Here is a 27,629-nt window from a genome sequence, read left to right as displayed (position 1 = left end):
ACTGCTAAAGACGCCTACACGCAAGCAAATTATTGAAATAAAATTGAACCATGTGTTAGTCCTGAAATGACCTAGTTTGTGTTGAGTGGACGTTTAACCCCATTTCTCTCTCTCTCTTATACTTTTGCAAAGCGGAATTTTTTAAAACAAGTATCCGGTAGCCAATATATAGGCCTAATTAGTCCCAAAATGACCTAGTTTGTGTTGAGTGGAGTTAAACCCCATTTCTCTCTCTCTCTCTCTCTCTCTCTCTCTGAAATACTTTTTCTTCTGCGCTGTACACTTGACTTTAGGAAATAAATTGACCTGTCTTGTCTTTGTTTCCAAACAAAATATTGTTTTTAAAGACCAAAATTCAAAATGTGGACACATATTGCTGTCACACCCATCTATGTCTGTACAATCCTCGTCCACAATTTCTTGGGAATGCTCCAACGCCAAAAGTTATCATCCGATTGTTTTAAAACCCTTGTTGACTGCTCAGGCAATTTAGCTTCTATGGGCATATGTTTTGTTGCCTAGCAACCTATCTTCAATGTTTTGTATAATTGTATGGTTATTTTAATGCAGGTCCTGAACAAAGAACAACATGATAAAGCTGCCAGAAACGAATATAATTTTGATCACCCGGATGCCTTTGATTTTGAATTACTTATTGCCACACTTAGAAGATTAAAAGAAGGAAAAATAGTTGAAGTTCCTGTATATAATTTTCAAACACACAGTAGAGAGCCCACTGAGGTTAGTTCTTATGCATATTTGCAGTTATTATGATAATGTGGTCATATATTTGTCAGTTCTACCACAATATTATGATAAAATCATTCTTTTAAGATGCATTAGTCTTTATCAATAGTGATTCATTTGTATTTATCCATGATATACATAGTACCTAATATTGAAAATTTGAGATTTTCGTCTGTTCCAAAAGTCTGTCTAGTTATTCCTTTCTTTGACTAGAAAAAATATCATATATTCTAAATGTATGGGGATAATCCCTATTATGTGGTCAATTTGCTTTATATATCCTAATTTTCAGAGAATTCCATCAATAAATATGATAAAAGCAATGTCTAGTTCAAGTTACAAATGTCTCTGTTACCATGAAATTGGACGTTAGTAATTTTAAAAATGCTCTTTGAAAAATGAATTTAATATAACAAGTTGTTACCTAAATCATATCCGAATATGTTATAATTGAAAAAAAATAGAGGATTTGCCCAGTACACTCATAAACCTGGTGGGCGTATTGTGCCTTGACTGGCAAGCTATGTTTTATTTAATAGTTTACCTGTAAATTAATCTTTTCTTTTTCATTTTTTATTCCATAGCTTATATTTTACTGCACTCCATTTTATGTAACATTAAGTTTTATCAATATATCATGTTTTGCTAAGTTAATGTACTAATGAAAGTCACAGCAAGACATTTTCCACTGATCTACTTTTTGTCCCCCGCCTTTCGAAGAAAGCAGGGGACTATTAAAATGGGTTCGTCCGTCTGTCTGTCTGTCTGTCTGTCCGTCTGTCTGTCCATCTGTCTGTCCGTCTGTCTGTCCGTCACACTTTTTGGGACACAATAACTCTCTTCCTAATTGAGCTAGAATGTTCAAACTTGGTGTATGTGTTTATTAGGTCAATGCCTTGATGGAGTTCGAAGATGAGCATTTTCCGCTTAGGGTAAGCAGAGATAAGCAATTTGATTGGTTGATGCTTTGGGACACGATAACTCTCTTCCTAATTGGGCTAGAATGTTCAAACTTGGTGTATGTGTTGATTAGGTCAATGCCTTGATGGAGTTCGAAGATGAGCATTTTCCGCTTAGGGTAAGCAGAGATAAGCAATTTGATTGGTTGATGCTTTGGGACACGATAACTTTTAATTGAGCTAGAATGTTCAAACTTGGTGTATGTGTTTATTAGGTCAATGCCTTGATGGAGTTCGAAGATGAGCATTTTCCGCTTAGGGTAAGCAGAGATAAGCAATTTGATTGGTTGATACTTTGGGGCACGATAACTCTCTTCCTAATTGAGCTAGAATGTTCAAACTTGGTGTATGTGTTGATTAGGTCAATGCCTTGATGGAGTTCGAAGATGAGCATTTTCCGCTTAGGGTAAGCAGAGATAAGCAATTTGATTGGTTGATGCTTTGGGACACGATAACTTTAGTTCTAATTAAGTGAGATTGATGAAACTTGGTGTATAGATTTATTATATGAATACCTTAACTAAGTTCGATAATGAACATTTTTTGCTGAGGGTAAGCAGAGTGATAAGCAATTTGATTGGTAGAAACTTTGGAACACAATAACTCTCCTTCTAATTGAGGTAGAATGTTCAAACTTGGCATAGGTGTCTATTAGGTGAATGTTTAAACTTGATGTATATGTAGATGTTCATTAGGTGAATGTCTTGACTGAGTTCAATAATTAACATTTCGAGCTGAAGCTAAGCAGAGCTAATCGATTTCATTTGTCGATGGTTTGGGACAAGATAATCTTGATTCTATCTGATAGAGAGTGATGAAACTTAGTGAAAAAAATAAATGTGCGATTAATTAATATGTGTCATCTATTTATTTTGCAATTTCGGCGGGGGACATCAGCCTCACTGTTGGCTTGTTTTCCCACTGACGGCACTGAAGACTCATCCATAAAGCTGACATCAGCCATCCAATTAGCAGCTGTATTAAATAAGAAAAAAATCAGAATCATAAAAAGCAACTAATTTTAACTAGATAAAACTCCCATGTATTTAAATTTTTATACATCCATGTGAAAATGTGGACATATATTGTCGTCGCCTTTGTATCCGTTTACATTTGTTTGTGGACACTCTACATCTGACAATTTTTATCCTGTTTTGATGAAAAATCATGTTTTTAGCTTGTGGACAATCTAGATGTCACAATTTTTATGCGATTTTGATGAAACGTCAAATATATGTTTATATCCCAGAGATCTTGGTTCCTTTTCATATTGCCGCATGTCAGACCGTATGGCCCCTGATTGTACGAAGAATTTCTTTTTTTTTTCCCCAGCCTTTCGAACAAAGCAGGGGACTATAGTATTAAAATGGGTTTGTCCATCTAATTGAGCTAGAATGTTCAAACTTGGTGTAGGTGTTTATTATGTCAATGGCTTAATGGAGTTTGAAGATGAGCATTTTCTGCTTAGGGTAAGCAGAGATAAGCAATTTAATTGGTTGATGCTCTGGGACACGATAGCTTTAGTTCTAATTAAGTGAGAGTGATGAAACTTGGTGTATAGTTTCATTAAATTAAGTTCGATGATGAACATTTTCTGCTTAGGCTAAGGAGTGTTAAGCAATTTGATTGGTCAAGACTTTTGGACATAACATTAACAACTCTGCTTTTAGTTAAGGTAGAATGTTTAAACTTGTAGATGTTCATAAGGTGAATGTTTTGACTTGACTGAGTTCAATGATTAACATTTTGAGCTAAAGCTAAGCAGAGCTAAGCAATTTCATTGGTCTTTGCTTTGGGACAAGATAACTTTGATTCTATCTGATAGAGAGTGATGAAACTTAGTGTATAGTTGAGGAATTTGAAACAGGAAGGGATCGACAATAGTTGGCGCACTTTCATTATATGGTATTATGATGTCAAATAATTTTGTAGGAATATTATTGACATAAATTTGAATACCGTACGGGAATTAAACATGAAAAATAATGAGGTGCACCTATCTTTTATAACGTATGAATTGGAATTTTTTGTTGACACATGATTCTTAATTGTGGTTTGAAAACAGCTGCTTAAAAAACGATAAGAGTTATGCCCCTTTATTTTTGGGAAAAAATGTCTGACAAGAAATATTTTGAAATCCCATCACTGGTTGATAATTAGTTTGATTGCTTGATACTTTTGAAAAAAATAAATGTGCTTTTAATTAATATATGTCATCTATTTATTTTGGGATTTCAGCCTCACTGTTGGTATGTTTAACTTGTTCTCTCTCTTTCTCTTGCAAAATATGGGTGTATCTTGCAGGGCAACTGCTTGTTTTCTAATGAATTTATTATTTTTCAGAAAACCATTTATGGTGCCAATGTGGTTATTTTTGAAGGCATTTTGACATTTTATAGTAAAGATTTATTACAGGTATTTATAGGGTTCATTAATGTTAAACATTTAAGTCTTGTCCTCAAAAAGAACAAAGCGTCATCTTTTGTGGTGGCATAAACTTTTCAACAGATCAATATATTTTTAAAAATAGCAAAATTTCCAATTCTTCAATCCTTATATAGAAAGAAGAAAGGCTCTTCAATAAAAAATAGAATTTTGATATCCAGGCATTAACAAAATAACTAAACATGGCTTTGATCATAATCTGCATGAGAACAATATGAGAAATATTATATTTTGTTTTTCAGATGATGGATATGAAAATATTTGTTGACACAGATTCCGATGTTCGATTAGCGAGAAGATTAATACGAGATATTACTGTCAGGGCACGAGATCTTGAGGGTGTTCTTCATCAGTATAACAAATTTGTTAAACCAGCTTTTGAACATTATATAGAACCAACTATGACAGTAGCTGATATTATTGTACCTAGAGGTATGAACAAATTATTGACCAAACAAGAGTTTAGATTTTTTATTTTGTCAGTTTTTTGCAGAACTGAACCAAACTATGTTTATTTTAATTGAGTAGCTTCAAGGCAATTGTTACCTTAAAATGAAAAAATATAGGGCAGGCTTAAACGGACATTATCACTCTGACCAAGAAAATAAATGTAATTAAATTTGCAAAATTACTGACTTATTACTGAAAATTCAAGCACTGACGCCAGTAAGGTATTATGCATCAGTGTCCCTTGAATAAATATTATTACAGTTGGTGAACTAGGTATAAATTTGTCAACACTCACTTGTTATCCTGCCATATTATTTGTTAGCCCATTGACTATTATGGGCGAATATGGGCGATTAAGGCCCTTAGACCTCTTGTTTTGTATGTGTATTTTGTCAGTCAAAATGATTCATGTCAAAGAATATGTAGCAGTTACATGTCATGTATATATTAAATATTTTATCATATAAACACAAAGTGTTTACATAAGGTACAGATTTTTGACATGAATAAATTTATTCATTTGATTGACATAAAATATTGTTTGGCTTTGATTGGCATGCTGACCATCCCCTGATTTATACATGATCAATTCTAACCTTTGTTTAGGAGGAGAAAATGATGTTGCCATTAATCTGATAGTTTTGCATGTTCACACCCAGTTACAAAATGTAAGTCCACTTTTATTATGTATGTTGGAATCCTGCAAGAAAACTGGATTACTGAATATTTTTGTGTTTATATAAATGTATAAATGACTAATAGTTTAGCTTTTTGTTGCTTTAATAGAAAGTATCACTCCCATATCATCCATTTCACTCACAATAAATTTGTAACTAGTTATTTCACTTAAAATATTACTTTTCTTTTTTTTTTTTATTGAATTTTTCATTTATGGGAAGGCATTTTTCAATCGTATTTCCCCCAAACTTTTCCTGGAATAATTGTCCCCTCGGCCTTTCGAAGAAAGCCAGGAACTATTAAAATCAGTCCGTCTGTCTATCTGTCTGGGGTGAGAGTGATGAAACTCCAAGTATAGATTCATCATTAATACCGTGACTAAGTTCAATGATGAGAATCTGTTGCTTAGACTAAATAGCAATAAGCGATTTGATCGTTCAAGACTTTGGAACATAACAACTCTACTTTTAATTGAGGAAAAATGTTTAAACTTGGTGTTGATGTTCATTATATGAATGTCTTGACTGAATTCAATGATAAACATTTTTCTCTAAAGCTAAGCAGAGCTAAGCAATTTCATTGATCGATGCTTTAAGACAAGATACATGTAACTTTGATTCTAACTAATGGAGAGTGATAAAACTTTGTGTATAGGCCTAGTTTCACTACCAGGTACTTCAAAAACATGACTGAGATCGATCAGTTTGATTGCTCAATACTATTGAAAAAGGTAAATGTGCAATAAATTAAGGTGTCATCTATTTATTTTGGGATTGTGGTAAGTAGGGGATATCAGCCTCACTGTTGACTTATTTACAATACTTTTATTTTTATCTTGATTATCGGCATATTTCGTATTAAGCTTTACCTGCAAATAGCACTTATATCTGATTACCCAGTGCTAAATATGATCATTTGAACACTATTATACAATAGTTGATTTTTTCCATGTGTACATCAATACTACTTTTGTTGTCTCCTGGGATGACATGTAAATTGTGTCTAGTTGGTTGGATAGTACAAATTGATAGTGCATGTAAAATATACATTTTGAAGAAAATAGAACTCTTCTATATTGAAAATAACAGTTACTATCTATGACAGTCTCAAAATTAAAATATACTGTGTCAGCGATTAATCTGATTCCTTCTTTTTCGTTCATAATGTATTTAATATAATTATGTTTGTAGAGAGGATTTAAGCTTCGTTCTAAATTAGCTAATGCTGGTTGTAATGGAGAACCAATGCCTACTAGTTTATACGTCTTACAACAAACCTCTCAGATACTGGGTTTACACACGTTTATAAGGTGAGACATCTACTTTTAAAAATTAGTGCGGACTTTATTCAAATCCTAATTCCATTTAGTTACAACTTGATAGTTTTTAAATTTGAACTATTTACAGAACTTGCCACGAGACACGTGTAGTTATTCATGTTCACACTGAATATTCTGAAGAGACAACTGATTATTTGTGTAAAATAGTAAAGGCACTGCTTGCCTAAACACCACCCCTAGTCCATTGACAATAATCTCATGTCAAAATTAACATTCACCATGACTGAAATGTATAGTAGAGATTGGGTGTAGTGTACAATTAAAACCTCATTGGATATTATAACTATAATAGATAGTAGTAGCTGTATCTTAAGGTGGGATTTGAAAAAGTTATCCTTTACATATATATTATAGTAAATTATAACCTATAGGTCTAGCTGATTGAATAATCAATGCATATATGTATACAAGTATGTATGTAAATTTCATGAGCCGTAGTCCTTGTTCTCAAATCCAGATCTCACCATAATATAACAGCCACAATGACATTTGCCAATGAAAATTCAGTTGTGATTTGTAGGGCCCAATGTGTATCTTATGATATGGTGAAATATTGTTGTTTGACATTCTTTTATGTATAATTTTATTTATAGGAACAAAGATACAGCCAGAGATGAATTTATTTTTTATTCTCAGAGATTAATGAGGTTATTATTTGAATATGCCATGTCTATGGTTCCTTTCAAGGTAAATTTTATAAACTCGATCAAATGCTTCAAATTAAATGAAACCGGGTTTGATTTGACAAACAAAATTAACATAAACATCTAGATATGTTTTTATAATGGTGTCTATTTTATATACAAGTCCTCCATTGGATCTTGATCTGGGCATTACCAGGGACTGGAAATATGACAGTACTACTCAAGGTCAAAAATGGTATCTGTATTGCATTTTTGATTGGGCATTATTTAGAGACCTCCCCGAATGCTTTTTGTCTGTTTTGGGTCATGGATAGTAATTTTATTACAGACCATTGTGTTAAGCCAAGTTGATTTTTTTTTAGGATTATAGGTTTTAACTTTGAAGCAATTAAACAGAATTTAACTGCAGATTTATCTATGGCATCTTTAACAAATGTATCCTTAAATTTGAATTGTTGTTATACGCCCACATTTTCATGTTGACGTATATTATCGTCGCCCCTGTCTGTCCACAATTTGTTTGTGAACACTCTGCAGGTCACAATTTTTATCTGATTTTGACGAAACTTGAAATGCAGGTTTATCTTTCAAAGATCTTGGTTCCTTTCGATATTGGCATTGGTCCGTAACTTCATGGAATATGGCCCATAATAGAACTAAAAATCACATTTTTAGCGTGTGGTCCCTCTAGAGGTCACAATTTTTATCCGATTAAAAAAAAAACGTTTAAATATAACACCGACAAAATGGCTGTTTCTTGTACGCCAATTGTGTAAAAGGATGCAATACAAAGACTGTAGATCCTCTAGAGGTCACAATTTTTGTCCGATTTTGGTGAAACTTAAAATATATCTTTATATCCCAAAGATCTTGGTCCCTTCAGATATTCGAGAATTAGACCATAACTTCCTGGATTATGGCCCCTGATTGTACGAAAAATTGCGGTTTTTTTTTTTTAGCTTGTTCTCTATCCATCCATCTCTTGCAAGATGTGGGCATATCTTGCCTGGCAACCAGTGTTTTTTCTTCTTTAACTAGGTTTTCATTGTTTATCCTTTCAGAGTGTGCGTGTTGAAACACCTCAGTTAATTCCTTATGAGGGAAAACGCCTCACAAACTTAAAAGTTAGTAATATATATTTGATAAAGAATAAGAAAGTTAAAATTGTGTAACTCATGTTAATTTTGCACTAATAAACAGTTTACACTTGATTTAACAGTACTTATATATAAGCTTTAGTAATTTGTATGGAAAAAATAAAGTAAATGATAAACTGAGAAAAGTTTCCTTGCAAGTCATCAAAAATAATTGACAGAATTAATCAAAATTGCTAATAATGACCTCATATATGGTGAATGTAGTAACATATGAAGACGAAAAATGAATAGTTTTACTATTAATTATAGATTTGTGGTGTGTCTATATTGCGAGCGGGAGAAACAATGGAATCAGCTTTGTGTGCTGTATGTAAAAATATTAGAATTGGTAAAATACTTATCCAGACCAATTTTGATACAGGAGAACCTGAGGTAAATATTCATGGACTTTTTTTTGCTCCAACATAAACTTACTTTTGGTGATGAAGGTAAAGTTAGAAAACTATGGTAAATAATAGGTACATGTAGTAACTAGTTTCTTGGTAAGATTTCACTTTCAGAATAAACCCCATATGCCTAAAATGAGTGCCTTTGACTTCTTGTAGTAGTTGGAAGTCTTTGAATTACGGGCAAGATTTCCTGAAACCCTGACCAGATCCAAAATAACCTTGTGTACTTTCTGAGAATAATCCTTGTTAGTAAAGCTTTTGTTTAGTAATTTAACGAACTTCCCCGATGTTGGGTGCAATTATCCTACCTGCAGGGACCTTGCACAGATTTTCATCATAATGTTTCTCGTGGAATTTTATGATTTTCATGATGGTTTTATAACATTTCATGATTTTTTTATGCTTTTATCATTATCAAATATTATATAACTGCACTGACAGTAAATATAAAAACGTCCCACAAACAGCACTGGTAGTGTTAATGGGTGCAGTCATCTTCACCTGTGTTCATATAGCCTATCCGTGGGAGCCACGGTGTCTGAGTGGGTAAGATGCTGGCTCGCTAGCCTAGAGTGTGCGGGTTCGCTCCCGGTGTTGGCTGCGAAAGTTCATAAGGGTTTTCCGACGTGGTTTCCTCTTGTCAGAGGTGCAGGACACAAGGCTTGACAAGGACAACTCTCTAGTTGTTTGGATGGTATGAAAAACCAAGTAGTTGATGTGCAAGTAAAGATCCCTTGGCAGTTGGAATTCGATATAAGAGTAGGCCAGAGTGCCAATGTCAGGGCAAAATTTCCCTCATAGTCATAGCACACTGTATGGCATATGCCCGTCTTCATTAGCCCAGTTGGAGCAGAATAGTAGGATGTTAAACCCAAATTTTATTTAATTTCATTTCATATAAATATACTATCATAACATTAACTGAACACTGTCAAATATTAAATAAAAGAGAGCAGCAAGCTGGGGGTCATAAAATGCCTGGATGATTTTCTTATTCAAAACCGGATTTATTAGTATAGAAATTTATTATTGGGAGTAGCGAATTATGGTTAATTCCATATTTTGAAAAAATTTCGTCTCATTTTATTGGAAATGGTGAAATTTTATATTTTTTTATAATATTTTTCTATTTTATGAGAAGTGACGAAATTTTATGAAAATATAAATGTATTTATATTGTACGGTCCCTGTACCTGGTATATCAAAATTAGTTTATAACTTAAGCTCTTGCCGAGAAACAGCCAGTTTGTCCACAAAAATAGTAAACTATTGTTTGATTTTCCTAAAATGCCTCTTGTCCCCCTGCCTTTCAGAGAAAGCAGGGGACTATAAAATGAGTGTTATTCGTTCAGCCATCTGTCTGTCCATCACAACATTTTGAACACAATAACTCGGCAGAGATTTGTCCATGCTTTTAAACAGGATAACTTTGATTCAGACTTGATGTATTGATTGATTACATCAATACGAGGACGGAATTCTATAAGGGTGATAAGCAATTTGATTGGTTGAGAATTTGGAACAAGCTAACTTTAATTCTAGTTTCTGAAGTCTCTGTAACCCAGGGCAATAAATTACCATTTCTGGATGTCTGTTGACAACTTAGAAGGTTCCATGTGTACTGGGAGTTACATCATTTAAATGTTAATGGGCACAAGTGAAAAACATCTCAGATTTAGTCTATACTTATTATCATTATTTATTTTAGCTACATTACCTTAGATTGCCCAAAGATATAAAGGACCAGTATGTTATGTTGATGGATGCTACTGTTGCTACGGGTGCTGCAGCCATGATGGCCATTAGAGTATTGTTAGATCATGATGTTAAAGAGGAAAATATTACCTTGTGTTCTCTTCTAATGGCAGAATCAGGTACATGTCTTGTTATGTTAAATTTTTATACGCCCACATTGAAATGTGGTTGTATATTGTGATCGATCCCGTCTGTCGGCTAAAGTAAATATCTGATTTATAATTATACACAGTGTTTAAGGTCATGAGAAGAAGAAGCCTATTGATTTGCAGCAATTCCCAATAATTACTGCCATGGTTATGGCCCTTGATCACTTTGTGGACACTCTAGAGGCTTTAATATCTGATTGACTTTAAATTTATTCACAGTGTTTAAGGTCATGAGTTGAAGAAGCCTATTGATTTTCAGCGATTTCCAATAATTACTACCAGAGTTATGGCCCTTAAACACTTTGGACACTCTAGAGGTTAAAAGTTCATATCTGATTGACTTTGAATTTATACACAGTGTTAAAGGTCATGAGATGAAGAATCCTATTGATTTTCAATAGTTACTGCCAGAGTTATGGCCCTTGATTACTTTGAAATATCTTGTGGACACTCTAGAGGCTAAAGTTAATATCCGATTGACTTTAAATCTATACACAGTGTTTAAGGTCATGAGACGAAGAAGCCTATTATTTTCAACGATTTCCGATAATTTTTGCCATAGTTATGGCCCTTGACCTCTTTGAAAAATTTGTAGAAGCTCTTGAGGCTAAAGTTAATATCTGATTGACTTTAAACTTATACACCAGGTTTAAAGTCATGTGACAAAGAATCCTATTCATTTTCAACAATTTCCGATAATTACTGCCAGAGTTAAGGCCCTTGAAAAATCTTGCGGGCGCTCTAGAGGCTAAAGTCAATATTCATTGTTTAAGGTCATGAGAAAAACAATCGAAACAAATTCTAATGTTTTCTGATAATAACTTTATGGGTTATTACTTGCAATCAGATTTTCATGTGTTCTCATTACTTTAAAAAGAAAAAATATGCGACAACACTTGTTGACTGCCCAGATGACTCAGCTGCTGTGTGTGGGTGTATGTTTCATTGTCTGGCAACCTATCTTTATAGCTCTTTAAGGGTGCAGGAATTGCTGAGGTTTATTCCAGTTAAAATTGTACCATTTACTATTTAAATTCTACTAGTGAATAAGAAAAAAAAAGACCAAAGGCCAACCTGTGTTATCGTGCCCCACCATAAGAAAAAATCTATAAATATTTTGACAATTATACCACAATATTTATAATAACAAGCCTTAACTTAGTTCCTCACATTTATAGTCACTAAAAAATCGTTCATGTTGTATTGAATAAGTTATAACCATTTAAACATCAATAAAAATCAATAAAATGATTAGGTAAACGACAAATGGCCATTACATCCCAGCATTTTTTAGTGCAAAATAAGTTACATTTTTCTCAGGGCTCACACTGGCTTTCAGTTCATTTCCTCCAAAATGGATGATAATTTTTATATAAAAAATGTTATATATTTTTTTCCACCAACTGGAATATTTTATCTGCTAAAAATGTGTGATAAAAAAGACAAGCTGTAACAATTTTATTTCTCAGGTAGGCTTATAATAAAACAATGACTTAAAAAAAAAAAAAAACGCCTTTACATAATTAGCTCAGTTTGGAGATGATTTGCTAAGATCAGATTTTATTTTTTTTGCTTTTCTGTTTTTACGTGTCAAATGTCATCAAAAAATTGCCAATTTTCTATAAATTTATGTTTTGCATGCACAATAGGCCTATTGTTATTTTCAGGTACCGTAAAGGAATCTGAATCCCCGATAGAATGATATAAATTTCGCTTTTATTTGTAAGAGATACTTCCAATTATACTCTTCGCTCATTTTAGAGCATTTTGGCGCCGGTGATAATATAATTTGAAATAATAATAAATCCGACTAGGCATGCTTGTATATTTTATGAAGTCACGGTTCAACTATCAAAATATTTGATTCTCTTCGAAAAGTATTGACATCCATAAAGGCATTTTTAATATTTCCTTGGTTTGAAATTAGTTGCGCTAAACCAGTATATTGTACGATTGTACGAAAAATCACGTTTTTAGCTTGTGGACACTCTAGAAATCACAATTTTTATCAAATTTTGATGAAACTTGAAATGTATGTTTATAACCCAAAGATCTTGGTTCCTTTAGCTATTCGCACATATCGGACCATAACTTCCTTGATTATGGCCCTTGATTGCACAAAAAATCGCTTTTTTAGCTTGTAGTTTCTCTAAAGGTCACAACTTTTATGCAATTTAAAAAACTGTTTGAATATATCACTGTTACACGATGGTGAAAATCAGACCGAAACTGCCAGACAAAATGGCTGCTCCTTGTATGCAAATAGTGTAAAAGTATGTAATACCAAGGTTGTGGGCCCTCTAGAGATCACAATTTTTATTCGATTTTGATGAAACTTTAAATATATATTTATATCCCAAAGATCTCGGTTCATTTCAATGTTTGCGCATATCAGACCACAACTTCCTTGATTGTACACAAAAATCACATTTTTGCCTTGTTAACCGTTAAAAACAGTTAAAATATATCACCGTTACACCATAATGAAGGTTGAGTTCAAATTTCGAGAAAATTGAAACGAAACTGCTTGACAAAAGGGCTGCTCCTTGTACGCAAATAGTGTAAAAGTCCGCCGATTTTGATGAAACTTAAAACTTATGGCCCCTGATAGTACGAAAAATTGCATTTTTTTTTAGCTTGTTCTCTATATTACTTTATCGTTAAATCGTTACCTGTAATAAATTAATTTATATCTTTATATCTGACAACAGGGTTATTACTGTTAGCGCAAATTTCTTTGAATTAAATCTTAGGTATTATTTTTGTAAGTAAAAAAGTTTATTAATTTAATTTCATTATTTTCTAGGTGTTTATTCAGTTGCTTATGCATTCCCAAAAGTAAAAATTCTCACGACTGCTGTGGATAAAGAGGTCAATGATAAATTCCATATATTGCCGGGAATAGGTAAGTTTTCTTACGTATATATAGATCAAAGAAATATAGACCAAATGAGAGGTTCAATTTGTATATTATGTATTTATATACATGTATACTAAACAGGAAAAAAAACGTCAGTACGATTTCAAAATCAGAGAGGCACTTTAATCAGATCATTCTAGAAAACGACTTATTAAATGGATCAAAGCAATATTTTGTGAACAGTATTAAGTATGTTGACACATTAGTATTAATTCATCACAATTCCAAGACATTACGAGAAGGTTTAGAGTCTGTACATAGTCTATACATCAGTATCTGGTGTGTCCACCACGAGTGTCAATAACAGCAGCGTAGTCTGGACCAGACGATTGATGAATGTCATTGGCACCTGGAACCACACTCTCAGAAAAGCCTGGCACAATCCATCGGCTGTGTTTGGTCTCGGTACTACATTATTAAGTCTCCTGAATTTCATCCCAAAGATGTTCAATCGGGTTTAAGTCCTGACTAAGGGCTGGCCAGTGCATAATGTTGACACCGTTCTGCTGCAGAAAGTCCCAAGTAACTCTGGCGGTGTGAGCACGGGTGTTGTCATGATGGAAAACATTGTTTTGATGACGTGCGAAATGTGGTATGACGTGGGGTCTGAGAGCTTGATCAATGTAGCACATTCAGCAAGTTTTATGCAATGCGTCTATTCAGAGTAACAACATACCAACCTGACGTTTCTTTTGCTGCTTAGTATATTTAGTACAGACTGAAGAAAATTCTTTAGGAATGTCATTTTTTTTTATGATAAAGATAAAGATCACCCACATTAAATGTGGAATATGGATGTATATATCTACAATTTGTGGTAGAGGCTAAAATAATCATCCAGTTAACATAAAAATTCTATACTGTGTTTATATTCATAAGACAACAAATTCTAGACTTGTGAAGCTTAATCCCTTTGAAATCTTTGTTTATTTTCATGAGTCAAAGAAGTCTTGATTTTCAACCATTTTCAATATTTCTTTGTAAAGTTATGGCCCTTTATCACCGTAAAAAATCTTGTGGATACTCCCGAGGTTAGAATAGTCATCTAATTGACTTAAAATTTATACACAATATATGAGATGAGAATATGTCTAACTTTGACTGATTGCAGATTCTAGAACCCATCCAAAAAATCGTGTGGATACATAAATAAAAAATTGTATTACATTTTTGACAATTGGAATTTTAGCCCATGGTCATTTTGACTATTTATGGGGAGACTTGATTGAACGTTCCGGAATTTCATTTTTTCAATCCCCAAAAGGGGGAAAAACAGAATTTTGAGTTACAAAGCATGCACTGTAAGAAAATATCTCAACCAACCATGATTGCTGAAACTTTTTTGTCGTATTTTATAACGTCACGATTCTACACAGACCGCCTCAGTTGTTGGGACTAACAGAACTGTGACAGGACCGAATTCTTTGTTACTTGATTGCAATTCTGTCAATTTGGAACGTTCTGGACTGACAATCGAGTATCCCCTATAACACATTGTCCAGAATTGCCCTGGATTAAGCGGAAAAATCTTATGAATACCGTAATGTTATCATCTGAGTAAGTGCAACAGTCCTCATGGACTGTGCAAACAATACAGATGGGCATATTATTCATTACCCATCTTTTTGAATTTGTAAATATTTAACTTTCTATTTATTTTCAGGGAATTTCGGTGATCGTTTCTTCGGAACAGACTACTTTGAGCAATAGGTCTGCCATACGAAATCTATATTTTTTATCCATATCTGCTATAAAAATTACAAGGTGTCTTCTTATCTATTAGTGCTGCCAATATATGATTTATATATGAATGAATTGTTTACATTGATAGAACATTGAAATAATTCAAATTGAACAGGGACCATATGGTGCATTTTATTTTCGCATTATCCTTTCAAATCTCATGGAAATCATCATTTTATTTTGCTCTTTTTATAACCATGTTACTTTTATTTTGTTGTAGCATACGAATATTTGTTATCTTGATATATATATTTTAAATGTTTTTTGTAGATTGATTGGAAACTGTTGACTTTTAAAATAGGTAACTAATGACATAAAACTGCCTCTGATAATTTTATATTGATGGATATTAGTCATCCTAATCATGTAATTTACAATGTAATATGAAATACATTTATAAATGGATACGTATGTGAAGAAACCTTGTTTTGGCTGACTAAAGTTTACTGATAAGTTAGTTACCTGCAGATGAAACAACCAGAATTTATTAGTATACATGTCCATCACATTGCAGCCCAAAATAAAATGATAACAGGGTAACGATAGGTTAAAAAAAAGTATTGCCAAAGAAATAATTCAATCAGTCTATAAACCAACAGCGAATGAGTTTTAAAATATTATTTCAAAATTTGTATACTAATATATAATGCTATAAAAAAAAGTCTGTAATTTAACAGAATGTCTGCAGGAGATAAAATCTCATCTTTTTTTTGGTAATTTATATTGATCATCATCATCATCATCATCATTATCGTCATCATCAATTTAAAATTACAGGTCTCAAATATATTTTGAAGTAATTGAATAATGTGTAATTATATTTAAATATATCATATATATTATATGTGCATAGTTTATGCTGTGTTTTATTATTTCTATTTTCTACAAGGCATTTACTGGTTTTACATAATACTTGTAATGTATTAAATTATACAAGCAATTCAGTAATCTAACCTCATGTCACTTGTCATGTTCAATACAAATAATGTTATTAAAAGACTGAAGGTCATTTTCTGTGCACTGTTTGTCAACTATTGTTTATAAACAAGCTGTCCATGACATATAAATAAAATTATATAAGTGATGAGAGCACTTTCAGTAAATGGAATTATATTTGTGATAAGAACTCTTTGAGTAGGCCCCTAATTGAAATTACATAGGGAACACTTGGTAGACAACTTACGTAAATCTTATAATAATAATATTAACAGTATTCGAACCTATATTCTTATGTATGCTGTGTTTTTACCAAATTGTACAGCATTGTTTGTGAGGATTTGACTTTTTTTTATGTTGCTGTTAATTTTACACCCTTGTATAATAAACCCATTTAATGATGTAAAACTTACAGAAAAAATTAAGGTGTGAACTATTAATTTTTTAATATCAATCCAAGATGTGCATTGATTAAATCCACTATCTTTTTCATAGCCAAAGGTAATAACGTGAAATCTTTTTGTTATTTTGAGTAATATTTGTCCAGATTAATATATAAGCTGTAAAATCATACAGCAGTATTTTTTGTAAATATAAAAGGAAACATGTATTACGGTATTGTAGTCAGTGTATAAGTAGTAGTCTATGATTATCTGTTGAAGTTACAGCCACCCATCTAATGTTGTAAAAATATTATTGAAATAAATGTACATTGTTATGTTTTATTGTGTATCAAATTGTCTAGTCTTCTGAAGATTGTACAACTAAAATTCAAAGATTCGAGGAACAAACATATAAAATATTTGGTCAGTGTTAAAACTTTCTAAAATTGAAAATGTTAAAAAAAAATTATATACTGGTACTTATTTGCATTTGCTGATATGAAAGAGTTGTGAATTGTCCTCTTGTTAGCTACTTGGTGATGGTTGTTTGTTTTTTTTAGATCACATGCACACAGACTATTATTCTAAAACCCACAGGGACAGAACAAAATAGTGCTTGTCTTGTTATATTTTAGCATTAAAGGTAAAGCTTTTGCTATGGTTGCAATTAATCCCATTAGATAAATTGAATTTACTTTCGTAAACAGATCCTTAACATTTAAGAAATAACATTTCTCTCATTGTTTGTAAATAATGTTTTGTGTAAATCCCCAAGAAATGTTCAAAACTTTTTTGCTGTATAAGATCAAATATCAGCACTTATTTATTATATTTTTCTCATTAAGATTTTCAATTATGTATCTATTATATTTTTACACAAAGTATTGTGTCATACATATACCTCATCAACCATACCATAACTGAAACTGAATGAATGAAAATTTTGAAGTCATATGTTTACATCAATTTGGATGTTTAGAATAGTATTTATTTAACCCAGTACAGTAGGGACTAAGGAATTCATTCACGATTAAAGTGGGTAAAATTCAGAATCTCGGTACTTTTCCTTTAAATTGCTGTAACCAACCTCTAATGGTAAGCTAAGAAACACAATAATCAGATATGTAACATGTGATTACATTTTAGGTGGTTTAAAAGGGGTATTTCTGAGATTTTTTAATTCAATCCTCTGTCGTGGGTGACCAATGTTGATTTTATAACTATATTCTATTACAATGAATTTATACTGCCCTTAGCTGTTTGATTTTTTGACCTTGTGAACTTGATAGACCGAGTGATTATTTAGGTTAATGTACATGACTTCAAAATAGTATGATAACTGAATTAAATGGTAATAGTATTAGTATCACACCTCATGCCATAATTAACTTGTAAACTGGTAAAATTTTGTTGTATAAATGGGATTAATAATAAAAAAAATCAAATGCTAAAAAAAACTTTTTTTTGCTGAAGCATATCTTTCATCAAATCAGAGCAGATTAATTTTGTGTGTTTATAATTGAGGGACCAAAAACTAACAAGTAGCAATTGACTCATCACATCAAAACACTGTAGCAAGAATCCAATGGTTATTTGTTGAGAGAGGACACATTCAGAAAGAGCTCATTTGCTTGGCCTCGAACAAAGTGGGGCATTTGCAATCAAAGAAGTATCTTCGATTGCCGGTGATTCTGTTGGTATAGATTATTTGAAGGTTATCTTCTATGAAATAGCACCGACTTTGACAGCCAAGTGTAAAATATCTCTCCATTTCTCGTTCACAAAAAGCCATGCTTACTCTTTACCCCAAGACCTTTTAAAATTAATCATTTAAACTCCACCTCGCTAATACCTTTTGTTGTTACATGCCACTAAATTATTGGCTTTTATAATAGACTTTTAACAGACGAAGTAGGTAACAAAACACATCAAAGAACAATAATGAAACAAATTATAAACAAAAAAAGAAAGTGCACAATGTGCCAACACTGCTCCACACTTATTCTGAATCCAGCCTTGACCATGAGATGACACCTAGTGGATAGTGTTTAAGAACAGAACAATCACAGAAGAAAGTCTTTCAGTATAACCTGCACATCATTTGGTTATGATTGGTCAAAAGAAGGAAAAGTTGCGGATCTAGATGCTGTGAATAGGAGGTGGGGGGGGGGGGGCAAAATCGAGGGTGCCATCCACAATCCCACCCCTCAATGAATGGCTGTAACTAAATTTTTTGTCAATTTCCTGGCAAATTCTTGTTAACAAGAGGATCTGAAATGGAACAGAATCTCAAGATCTGCCTGTTTCGTGCGAGTTGAGTTGACAAAACGTCTGTAGATTCTGTAGCCCTACGACTCACACATTAGTGGTACTACTCACTGGGTGGTTAACTATAATCTTGAATATTATGGGGGGGGGGGGTGGATGGCTGAATGGTTAGCGTGCGCGCGCTGTATAATAAAGTCTGTCATTGAGTCGACTGGCGTGGTTTCGAATCCCCGGTTGTACGTGACCAGGAGTAGGTTCGCCTGTCCAACCTCGTGGGTTTTCTCCAGGTCCTCCGGTTTCCTCCCACTGCTAAAGACCCCTATGCGCAAGCGAATTATTGAAATAAAATTAAACCATATGTTAGTCCCGAAATGACCTAGTTGTGTCGAGTGGATGTTAAACCCCATTTCTCTCTCTCTCTTGTCCAACCTCGTGGGTTTTCTCCAGGTCCTCCGGTTTCCTCCCACTGCTAAAGACCCCTATACGCAAGCGAATTATTGAAATAAAATTAAACCATATGTTAGTCCCGAAATGACCTAGTTGTGTAGAGTGGATGTTAAACCCCATTTCTCTCTCTCTCTCTTGAATATTATGATAGTGATGAGATAGTATAAGACAATGGAGGAATGGGTTGAGGGGGCCCCGAGGTTTCTCCCCTGATTTTTGAAATTTCGACCTGAAATGGTGGTCTGTGGAGTAGGCTATATTGCAAAAAAGTCACTTTGTTTCACAAATTTTTGGAAATGGGTCTTCATTATTTTTTCCCAAAAAATGTATATATATATATATATATATAAAAAAATTGTTACCAAATCGCTGGGGCCCGGGCCCAAGGCATTTACCTCCGTTGTCCTGCCATGATCCGTCACTGGTTCCACCTGTATGTTTGTTTGAATAAAACATGATTTTTGTGAGTTCTTTATTTTCTATATTTAATGTGCTCCAAAGCTGTGATCAAATCTCAAGGGGACATTGGATAAAATCAAAAAGAAAAGAACAATAAACAAAAGGACTTTAGGGACTGTTTTCGGGAATAATTGCGTTCGGCCAACGGACTGGGGCCCGGGCAAATCCGAGGAGTTAAATGATCAATAACTAAGTGGGCGTTGTAAAGGTGAATCAAGCTAGTTTCGTTTGCTCGTAATTTAATGTCACACAAGATGGGTTGCCTAAGTAAACCAGTTGGCACAAGGGCCCACACATATTAGACTAGTTATTAATAATATTATAACTCTATGACTGACTATGACTATGACTGCAAGCACTGCACTCGGCAGCCCGCCCCTGCATTGCATTTTATTATTAAATTCTTGCCTTCATCTTCATTTAATAATTTATAATAAAATAAGTCTACTGCATGCTTATTTTATCCCCCAAGTTATATACTCAGCAGGACCTCCAAGGGCGTAATATAATTTTCATTATCGACTTTAAATATTCTCGTGGCAAAAAACTAGGACTAATACTAATAGTAGTACTAGTAGTAGAATGAATCGCCGTATGAATCTGCCTCTAAAGACTGGATAACCGAAAATAGCTTATTGGGTAGGTAACTCTGACTAACTGGGCGAGTGCCGCGCTTTGCACTATTTTGTTTTGAAATCAAGAAATTCGAAGTTTTTCTACAAATATCTTGCAAATGCTAACCGAATGTACATCTGACACTTACAAACAATGGTTCGACCGGGTAGTGCTGGTCGTAAGTCTTCTAGTCCCAAAAGACTTGATGATGTAAGGAATCGTCGATTGGCTGCTGAAAGAAACAACAACCAGGGTGAAGACCCCCAACCGAAACGAAGAAGACGTCACAGACCTGGCACAAAAGCATTGCTAGAAATCAGAAAATACCAGAAGTCAACACAATTGTTGCTGAGGAAACTTCCATTCTCAAGGGTTGTTAGAGATGTTGTGGTTTGCTTGTATCCAAATCTGAGTTTTTATTGGAAAGCAACTGCCATAGCAGCTTTGCAAGAAGCTGCAGAAGCCTATCTTGTCAGCTTGTTTGAAGATTGTAATTCTTGCGCTATTCATGCTAAAAGAGTGACAATTATGCCAAAAGATATCTGGTTAGCGATGCGCTTCAGAAAAAAGTAAAATCTCATTATTAAAGGAAAGACCCTTTTCCTGTTGTGTCTATGATGATTGGCAAGAGGGACGATTAATATAAAAAATATTATCAGTGGAAAAGGCAGTCCAGAAAAAACTTGGTGTGATTGGAGACACTACTATATTTATATCATTATATGGTTCACATTTATATGTGTATGCATGACAATCTTTAATAAGCCTAAGCTTATCCTGTAAGCGTGACTAAAAATACACACAAAAAAAAAAGATTTTAGTGAAATTTGTATTATTATGTTTTTAAGTGTTCTGTTAATCAGTTTTATTTAAAATGAACTATAATCCATATCGGACATATTTGATTTTTTCTTGACCTACATCTAATATTTGTTCAGCTCTGAGCTTATGAAATATCAAAATAGGTTTTACAAATCGATGCTCTTAAATTTGTTTCGATATTTCATTTTTCTTTAGGATAAAATCTGGTGTATGCATCAGGTACTGTATGCGGTAGTAGTTATAAGGTACTTTTTTTACAATCATGTAGATGATTATTGATCGCAATGTTTTTGTAATTACATGTATATAATCATTTTTAATGATGAAAGAAAATGACTCCTAGAACTGCCACATATCATTGAAATTCCAAACACTGACCAACATCTTGAAAACCACAAATCAAATAGAAAGTTTAAACATTATGTCTCAGTGTTGGGTTGGCAGATTTTAGAGTACATTTCATGCTGCCACTTTTAATTTTCTGTATATAAAAGTGATAATTCTGAAATAATTTTCATAAGCTTCAGGCCATTAATGGCATTATCATATGTATACAGATTGATAATGTTTGGATTTGCATGCCGGTAAATCCATGCTAACTGTAAGGTTCTTATGTTGTGTGGAGAAATAAGGCAACAACAAACAGATATATGCAATCAATTGCTAACTCTTATCTTATGATTTAGTACATGTAACTATTGAAAAAATATATGCCATTATTGCCATTGTAGATATTCCTCTGTTCCCCAAAATTTGACAAACTGTAAAATAAATTTAAAAAATATTAAGAGTTTTAGAGATCAGATTTATTATATGTGTAGATAGATTAAATTAATGTTACTGTTAGATCAAATAAAAGTATTTTAGTCTTTACATGAATAAAATTATTAAATAAAATGTTCAAATTAATACCCTAGGTTCTTTCTTTTTCATTGTGATCCAAGATCGGCAAAGACTCCATATTCATTTAATTCTACTCACCAACACATTTTTTTTATCGGTGTATCCCCAAGAAATATGAACAGAATTTGCTTAAAATGATTCTTTGTAAGTTTTGTGATATTGAGATCCAATATTTATGAAAATGACAGTATAAAGGTTAAACAATATTCAATTCATATAAAAATGACTGAACAAAAAAAGAGCAAAGAATAAATATAGATTTAATGCTAAATTTATAAATTATAATATAAAAATATATCTACATATAATATTTATGAATAACAAATAACATTAAGTTATGTAGATCATAAATCATTGTGAATTTTATACACTGGATGAAAAGGATTAGCTAACTTAGAGTTTATATCTTCATATAATATTTATGAATAACATTAAATTATGTAGATCCCTTATCATTGTGATTAGCTAACTTAGAGTTTAGTGATGTTGATAGAAATGATTCTGAAGGCCCTGTTTATGTTTATCTGGTCAAATTTCGAAACCATGCTACACCACATGAATAATGAATCTGAATTCCCGAGATAAACCATATGTTACAAGGCAATGACACATACTTTCACCAGCAGCAAAGTCATTTGTGCAGTTATGAACTTAACTTCATTGAAAATCAATAGTATTCTTCCTTTCAATTGGATGAATTGGCATTTGGCAACCAAATATAAATTACAGAAAGATAGGCCTATGCCAAGACTTTCTTCCTTTTAACGAGAAAACCAATCCATGTCAATTTCAAAAAGCTATGTGGATTGTTGTAGTCTCTTGGTGGGTACTATATAAAAGAAAATGTGAACCACAGACGGGTGGACATTTAAACTCAGGAGGATTTTCCATTGAATAAAGTAAACTGGTACAAATTTCAGGTTCTCACAATCGGGGAAATAGTCCGGAAGGTTATTATCGAAAAACGTTGATATTCAATAGGATTCGCCATTTCAATGATAGATAATGCTAGCCGCAATATTTGTAGCGGTGATAATTGTCTTTTTCACCACTACAATTGATACACACCACTAACCCTTGCACAAGTAAAAATAGGTTCAATTGCTAAATCTTCAACACATATCACAGTTTGCATGGAAATAAGTAATTATGTTACAAATAGTGAAGAGTGGAACACTGAAATCTCAATCTTATCTTACCGAACAGTTTTTCTGTATTTTCGCGGAGATGTGAAATCATGCGTGTGTTCTAATTCTGGTTCGGCGGCCATTTTAAAAAATGGACAGATATTTCATGTAACAGTTGGATTAAGTCAAATATAATTATGCGGTAACGTTTCATCTTTATTTCAGTGGAAATTGGTTTATTATATGATAAGCTATATGCAGTACAGTTTGGGATCGGTTTAATTTGAAATTAAGGGAGTTATAGGCCAGCAACTTTTTTGTCATCAAATCATGACAAAACCTGCTCAAAGGAGCACCTTAGAACGACCCACTACTGTGGCTGGAGGAAGACATAGTGGAACCATTTCTAAGATAATCAATATCAATTTCAAAAATATTATTATTGTAGCCTCTAAATGTAAATGTGCTAACAAGAAATGTGCACGACACACCGACGGGTATTACAGCAATATTATATGACCACATTAAAATATGCGTGTGTGAAATGTCAACACTCCATCCTTAAACATCTTGAATGTAAATAAATAATTAAAATCTAACAGCAAGTATTATTGTCACCGTGGAATAATTCAGTTTCTCCGTTTAACTGATTTGTAATTTTTACCATTATTTGTATTGAAAATTTGTTTTCACCGTCCAAGAAACCGCTTGTTGGATCTGATAACTTCTGCCAATCAATGAAGCTGTTCCATCCCCAACCTTTACCACCAGGTATAAAAATATAATCGTAATCTGGTATGGACTTCTTTGTCACTGACAAGTTATCATCTTTATGGTTAATTAGTTTAATTGTATAATGACCTGAAAAAGGATTACATCTCTTTGCCGTTTTATTCAACTTCAGGTAAATTCCCATTCGTTCTTCTTCATATTTCCTCACTCCAACGTACCATGGTAAATCGCGAATATATCGGTTCTCGCTCCAGCAATATTCCGATGTCACCTGCTCCAAGTGAAAACTAACCCGGAAATTTGGACCATCTACAATTTGAAGCTGCCCCAACATTTCAGATAAATATATATCATTGACAAAATTGGGTACCTGGAAATCTACGCATCGTCCGTTATAAGAAGTGCATTCTTTTGCAGTCTTGACAATTGTATGTATCTTTTCCCGCGTTTTTGTCAAAACGTCTGCCAACTGGACAACTGAATTCATTTCCAAAACTGATGCAGCTTTGACGCGACAAATTCTTAGATCGTCTGATAACTTCGCAATATCTTCCTTAATTTTATCTGTCTTCATTTGTTCTTCGCGTAAAATTGACTGTGCAGTGTATTTTAATTCTTCCCCATGTCGTCTGACTTTGATGCAAATGTTCTCCACCTGCTGGTCGATTTTTTTACATGTTTGTTTTATGGAGTTGATGACGTCGGACATCTGACTGTTCAATGACTTGTAATACCTGCCCAGTTTTGGGATCTCGTCGTCCATTTTTTTAATTTCTTCGCCGAGTTCTCTTCTTATGATCGCACTGTCTTCTGCTAAGTTATAAAATGCGTGTTCACTATGTTCATTTTGAAGACAAGTAGAACAAACGGCTTGATTACACGCGGTGCAGTAAAACGACACCCTTTTAATGCTGCTGTGGTTATGGCATATATCCTCCGTGGGTATTTCGGCAGAGTCTTTTGTTGTTTCAGTTATTTTGTGGTAATCACAATTCTTTGGTATCGGGTGAGAATTTACAAACCCACTTACAAATGGTCTTCCTGCGACGAATTGTTCATCTTCCACACTGTCTATTTCCAAGTCATCCGCAACGTAGAAATTGTGGCAGAACCCCTTTGCACCATTTTTAGGAATTGTTATGCGACTACGGCACAATGGACACGGCATCTCTTTCGAGTCTTTGTTCGTAACTATTCTTAGAATATAGTCTTCCAAACATGCCAAACAGAATGTGTGAAAGCACGGTAGAATTTTAGGCTCATGAAAGCTATTTAAGCAAATACTGCAGACCGATCGTTGGTTGTTACTTGCCATCATAATAGGTCAACACGTAACCTGTATTACCTATATACTATGTATTACCTATACCATATTTGAAGGTAGAGAAGCGCAAAACATGCTTTCAAACTGATATCAACGCACTTTTCCTTGAAATAATGACGTAAGATATATAATTATCTTAGCTGTGTAATACAGATAAAACGTCCTGTTTCAGTTTCGTCAAGGACGTGATTATAATAACATGAAAGTATGGAAGCCTGTTGTGACCATTTTATGATTTCGACTTTTGAGATAACACATTTATTACATAAATACGTCCGCTACACAATACAATGACTTTGACATTCGTGTGGAAGACTGTTGTCGTCATTTATGATCTCGACACGAAAAGGTGAAAAGGCGAGGAAAGAGGGCGAATAGTTGCGATTTTATTTTTCCTCGACTTCACGCCCCCTCGTCCTTGACTCACGTTTGAAAATCCCCATCTTCTCAATTGGGAGTGCAGCTAATACGCATGGAGCCCCCCCCCCACCACACCTCTCTACGCAACTCCTTAGGGCGCTTTCTTTGTCACGCGGGGGTGCATACTATTATCTCATGGGGGGGGGGGGGCGCCCCCACCGTCCCCCCATCCCTAAATCCACACCTGGCCAGACATTTTTATATGAATACATTTCATTTTAGTGTGAGGGTAGGCCTATTATGTGCCACCCTGTCTGTCGGTCCATCAGTGTTTGTGAACAATTGGTTTGTAAACGCGATAGAGGCTACAGTTTTTGACAAATTCTTTTCAAATAAGGTGTGAAACATTGTGGCCATAAGAGGATGAACCCTATCGATATTCAGCGTTCCGCGAGCTTTCGTAGCAGAGTTATACCCCCTCTTCCGAAAACCTTGTGAAACAATAAACGAGGCTATAGTTTTTACATTTGATGGACAACATAAGGGATCACAAGAGGACGAACCCTACCAATATTCTGCGTTCCAGGACCTGTCGTAATAGCGTAATGCCCTTCTTCCCAACGGATGGGAAGTATCGTGGTCAATAGTGGACGAACCATATCAATATTTAGCGTTCTGGCACTCTTCGTACCAGAGTTATGCCTAATTTTCCGAAAACCTTTTTTATGCTATAAAGGCTGTAGTTTGTATACAATTTATTTTTCATATTTGGTTTGAAGCATTGCGGCCAAAAAGGACGAACCCTATGGACTTTCAGCATTCCACAACTTTCCATTCCAAAGTTATCCCCCTTTGATGGAAAACTGGTGTCCGTGATAGAGGGTACCCTGTTTTTAACGGATTTTTTTTATAATTTGGTGGGGAGCATTGGGGCCATGAGAGAACAAACCCTCTCGATATTCAGCATTCCGCGACCTTTAGTTCCAGAGTTATCCCATTTTGCCGAAAACTTAATAAATGTGACATAGGCTACAGTTTATATCCCATTTTGCCGAAAACTTAATAACTGTGACATAGGCTACAGTTTGTAATAGCTTTGGTATGACGCATTGAGGTAAATAGAGGATGAACTCCATTTGCTGAAAACCATGTTAATGCAATAGAGGTTACAGCTTTTTTCAAAAAAGGTGGCAGCATTGCGGTCTTGAGAGGATGAACCCTATTGATACCCCCCACCCTCTCCGAAGCTTCTTTTAATTTCCTTTGGTCATTAATTTCCGTATGCAAATGAGCTTCGTCGTAGATCAAATATAAGTTATATGTTCTAATATGCTAAGTTCTATTATGCATCTGTCTATAATGCAAAATTCGGATCGGAGAAGTGTAGTGTGCAAAATAACTATTATCCTGTATTTGTATTTTTGAAAAGTGTATTCTGTGTTTTAACACTGTGACATTGGAATGGTGGAGCAATGAAAATTGCAAATTGTAAAACTAAAATACGTATTTTGAACTGCTGACATATGCAGGTTGTACAGTGAACATTGAAATAATATTGGAAACGTTATTCTTCCATATAGTTAATGTGAGAAGTCATGGAAGCGATTGTCACATGGCCGCACTAGGCTTCCATACAAATGTCAAGGTCGTTGAATTATATCCCTAATAAATCGGGTTTTTTTACCCAATCGTGGTGGACGCAGGATTAGAGGGTGTCTCTACTCCGAGAAAATTTTGTAAAAAAAATCGGGGTACCTATAGTGATTTGTGGCACAAATTTTTGGACCCGAATAGGCTATAACATTCAAGTTCACCAGCAACATTACACCGGCCAACAAAAAACTCAAATTTATAGGCTACGTGACGTATCTCACTGAA

The 27,629-nt window shown here is 33.9% G+C and overlaps 2 protein-coding genes across 4 annotated transcripts in view; one reads left to right on the top strand and one right to left on the bottom strand.

Annotated features, from left to right (window-relative positions):
- The window catches only part of LOC126818893 (uridine-cytidine kinase-like 1), a 28,633-nt gene extending 10,488 nt beyond the window's left edge, over positions 1-18,145 (top strand). For all 3 annotated transcript variants that reach the window (XM_050546539.2, XM_050546540.1, XM_056100512.1), the window contains exons 4-14: positions 571-741; positions 4,050-4,121; positions 4,394-4,583; positions 5,208-5,269; positions 6,470-6,588; positions 7,212-7,305; positions 8,324-8,386; positions 8,669-8,791; positions 10,517-10,682; positions 13,519-13,617; positions 15,296-18,145. In XM_050546539.2, the coding sequence (XP_050402496.1) occupies positions 571-741; positions 4,050-4,121; positions 4,394-4,583; positions 5,208-5,269; positions 6,470-6,588; positions 7,212-7,305; positions 8,324-8,386; positions 8,669-8,791; positions 10,517-10,682; positions 13,519-13,617; positions 15,296-15,342 (1,206 nt within the window). In that variant the 3' untranslated portion in view covers positions 15,343-18,145. The remainder of the gene's footprint in view (positions 1-570; positions 742-4,049; positions 4,122-4,393; positions 4,584-5,207; positions 5,270-6,469; positions 6,589-7,211; positions 7,306-8,323; positions 8,387-8,668; positions 8,792-10,516; positions 10,683-13,518; positions 13,618-15,295) is intronic.
- A 3,962-nt stretch (positions 18,146-22,107) lies between these two features.
- LOC126818894 (tripartite motif-containing protein 2) lies at positions 22,108-25,586 on the bottom strand. Its single transcript, XM_050546541.2, has one exon. The coding sequence runs from the start codon at positions 25,383-25,385 to the stop codon at positions 23,931-23,933; it is 1,455 nt and encodes a 484-aa protein (XP_050402498.1). The 5' UTR covers positions 25,386-25,586; the 3' UTR covers positions 22,108-23,930.
- Positions 25,587-27,629: the final 2,043 nt, after the last annotated feature.

This window comes from Patella vulgata, chromosome 4 (genome assembly GCF_932274485.2).
Source record: "Patella vulgata chromosome 4, xgPatVulg1.2, whole genome shotgun sequence".
In the NCBI taxonomy this organism is placed as follows: domain Eukaryota; kingdom Metazoa; phylum Mollusca; class Gastropoda; family Patellidae; genus Patella; species Patella vulgata.
Note: the sequence above shows the minus strand (reverse complement) of the source record. Positions and strands in the feature narration are given on the sequence as shown.

Excerpts from the sequence above, each read along its gene's own strand:
- LOC126818894 (XM_050546541.2), bottom strand. The coding sequence starts at position 25,385 with ATGATGGCAAGTAACAACCAACGATCGGTCTGCAGTATTTGCTTAAAT.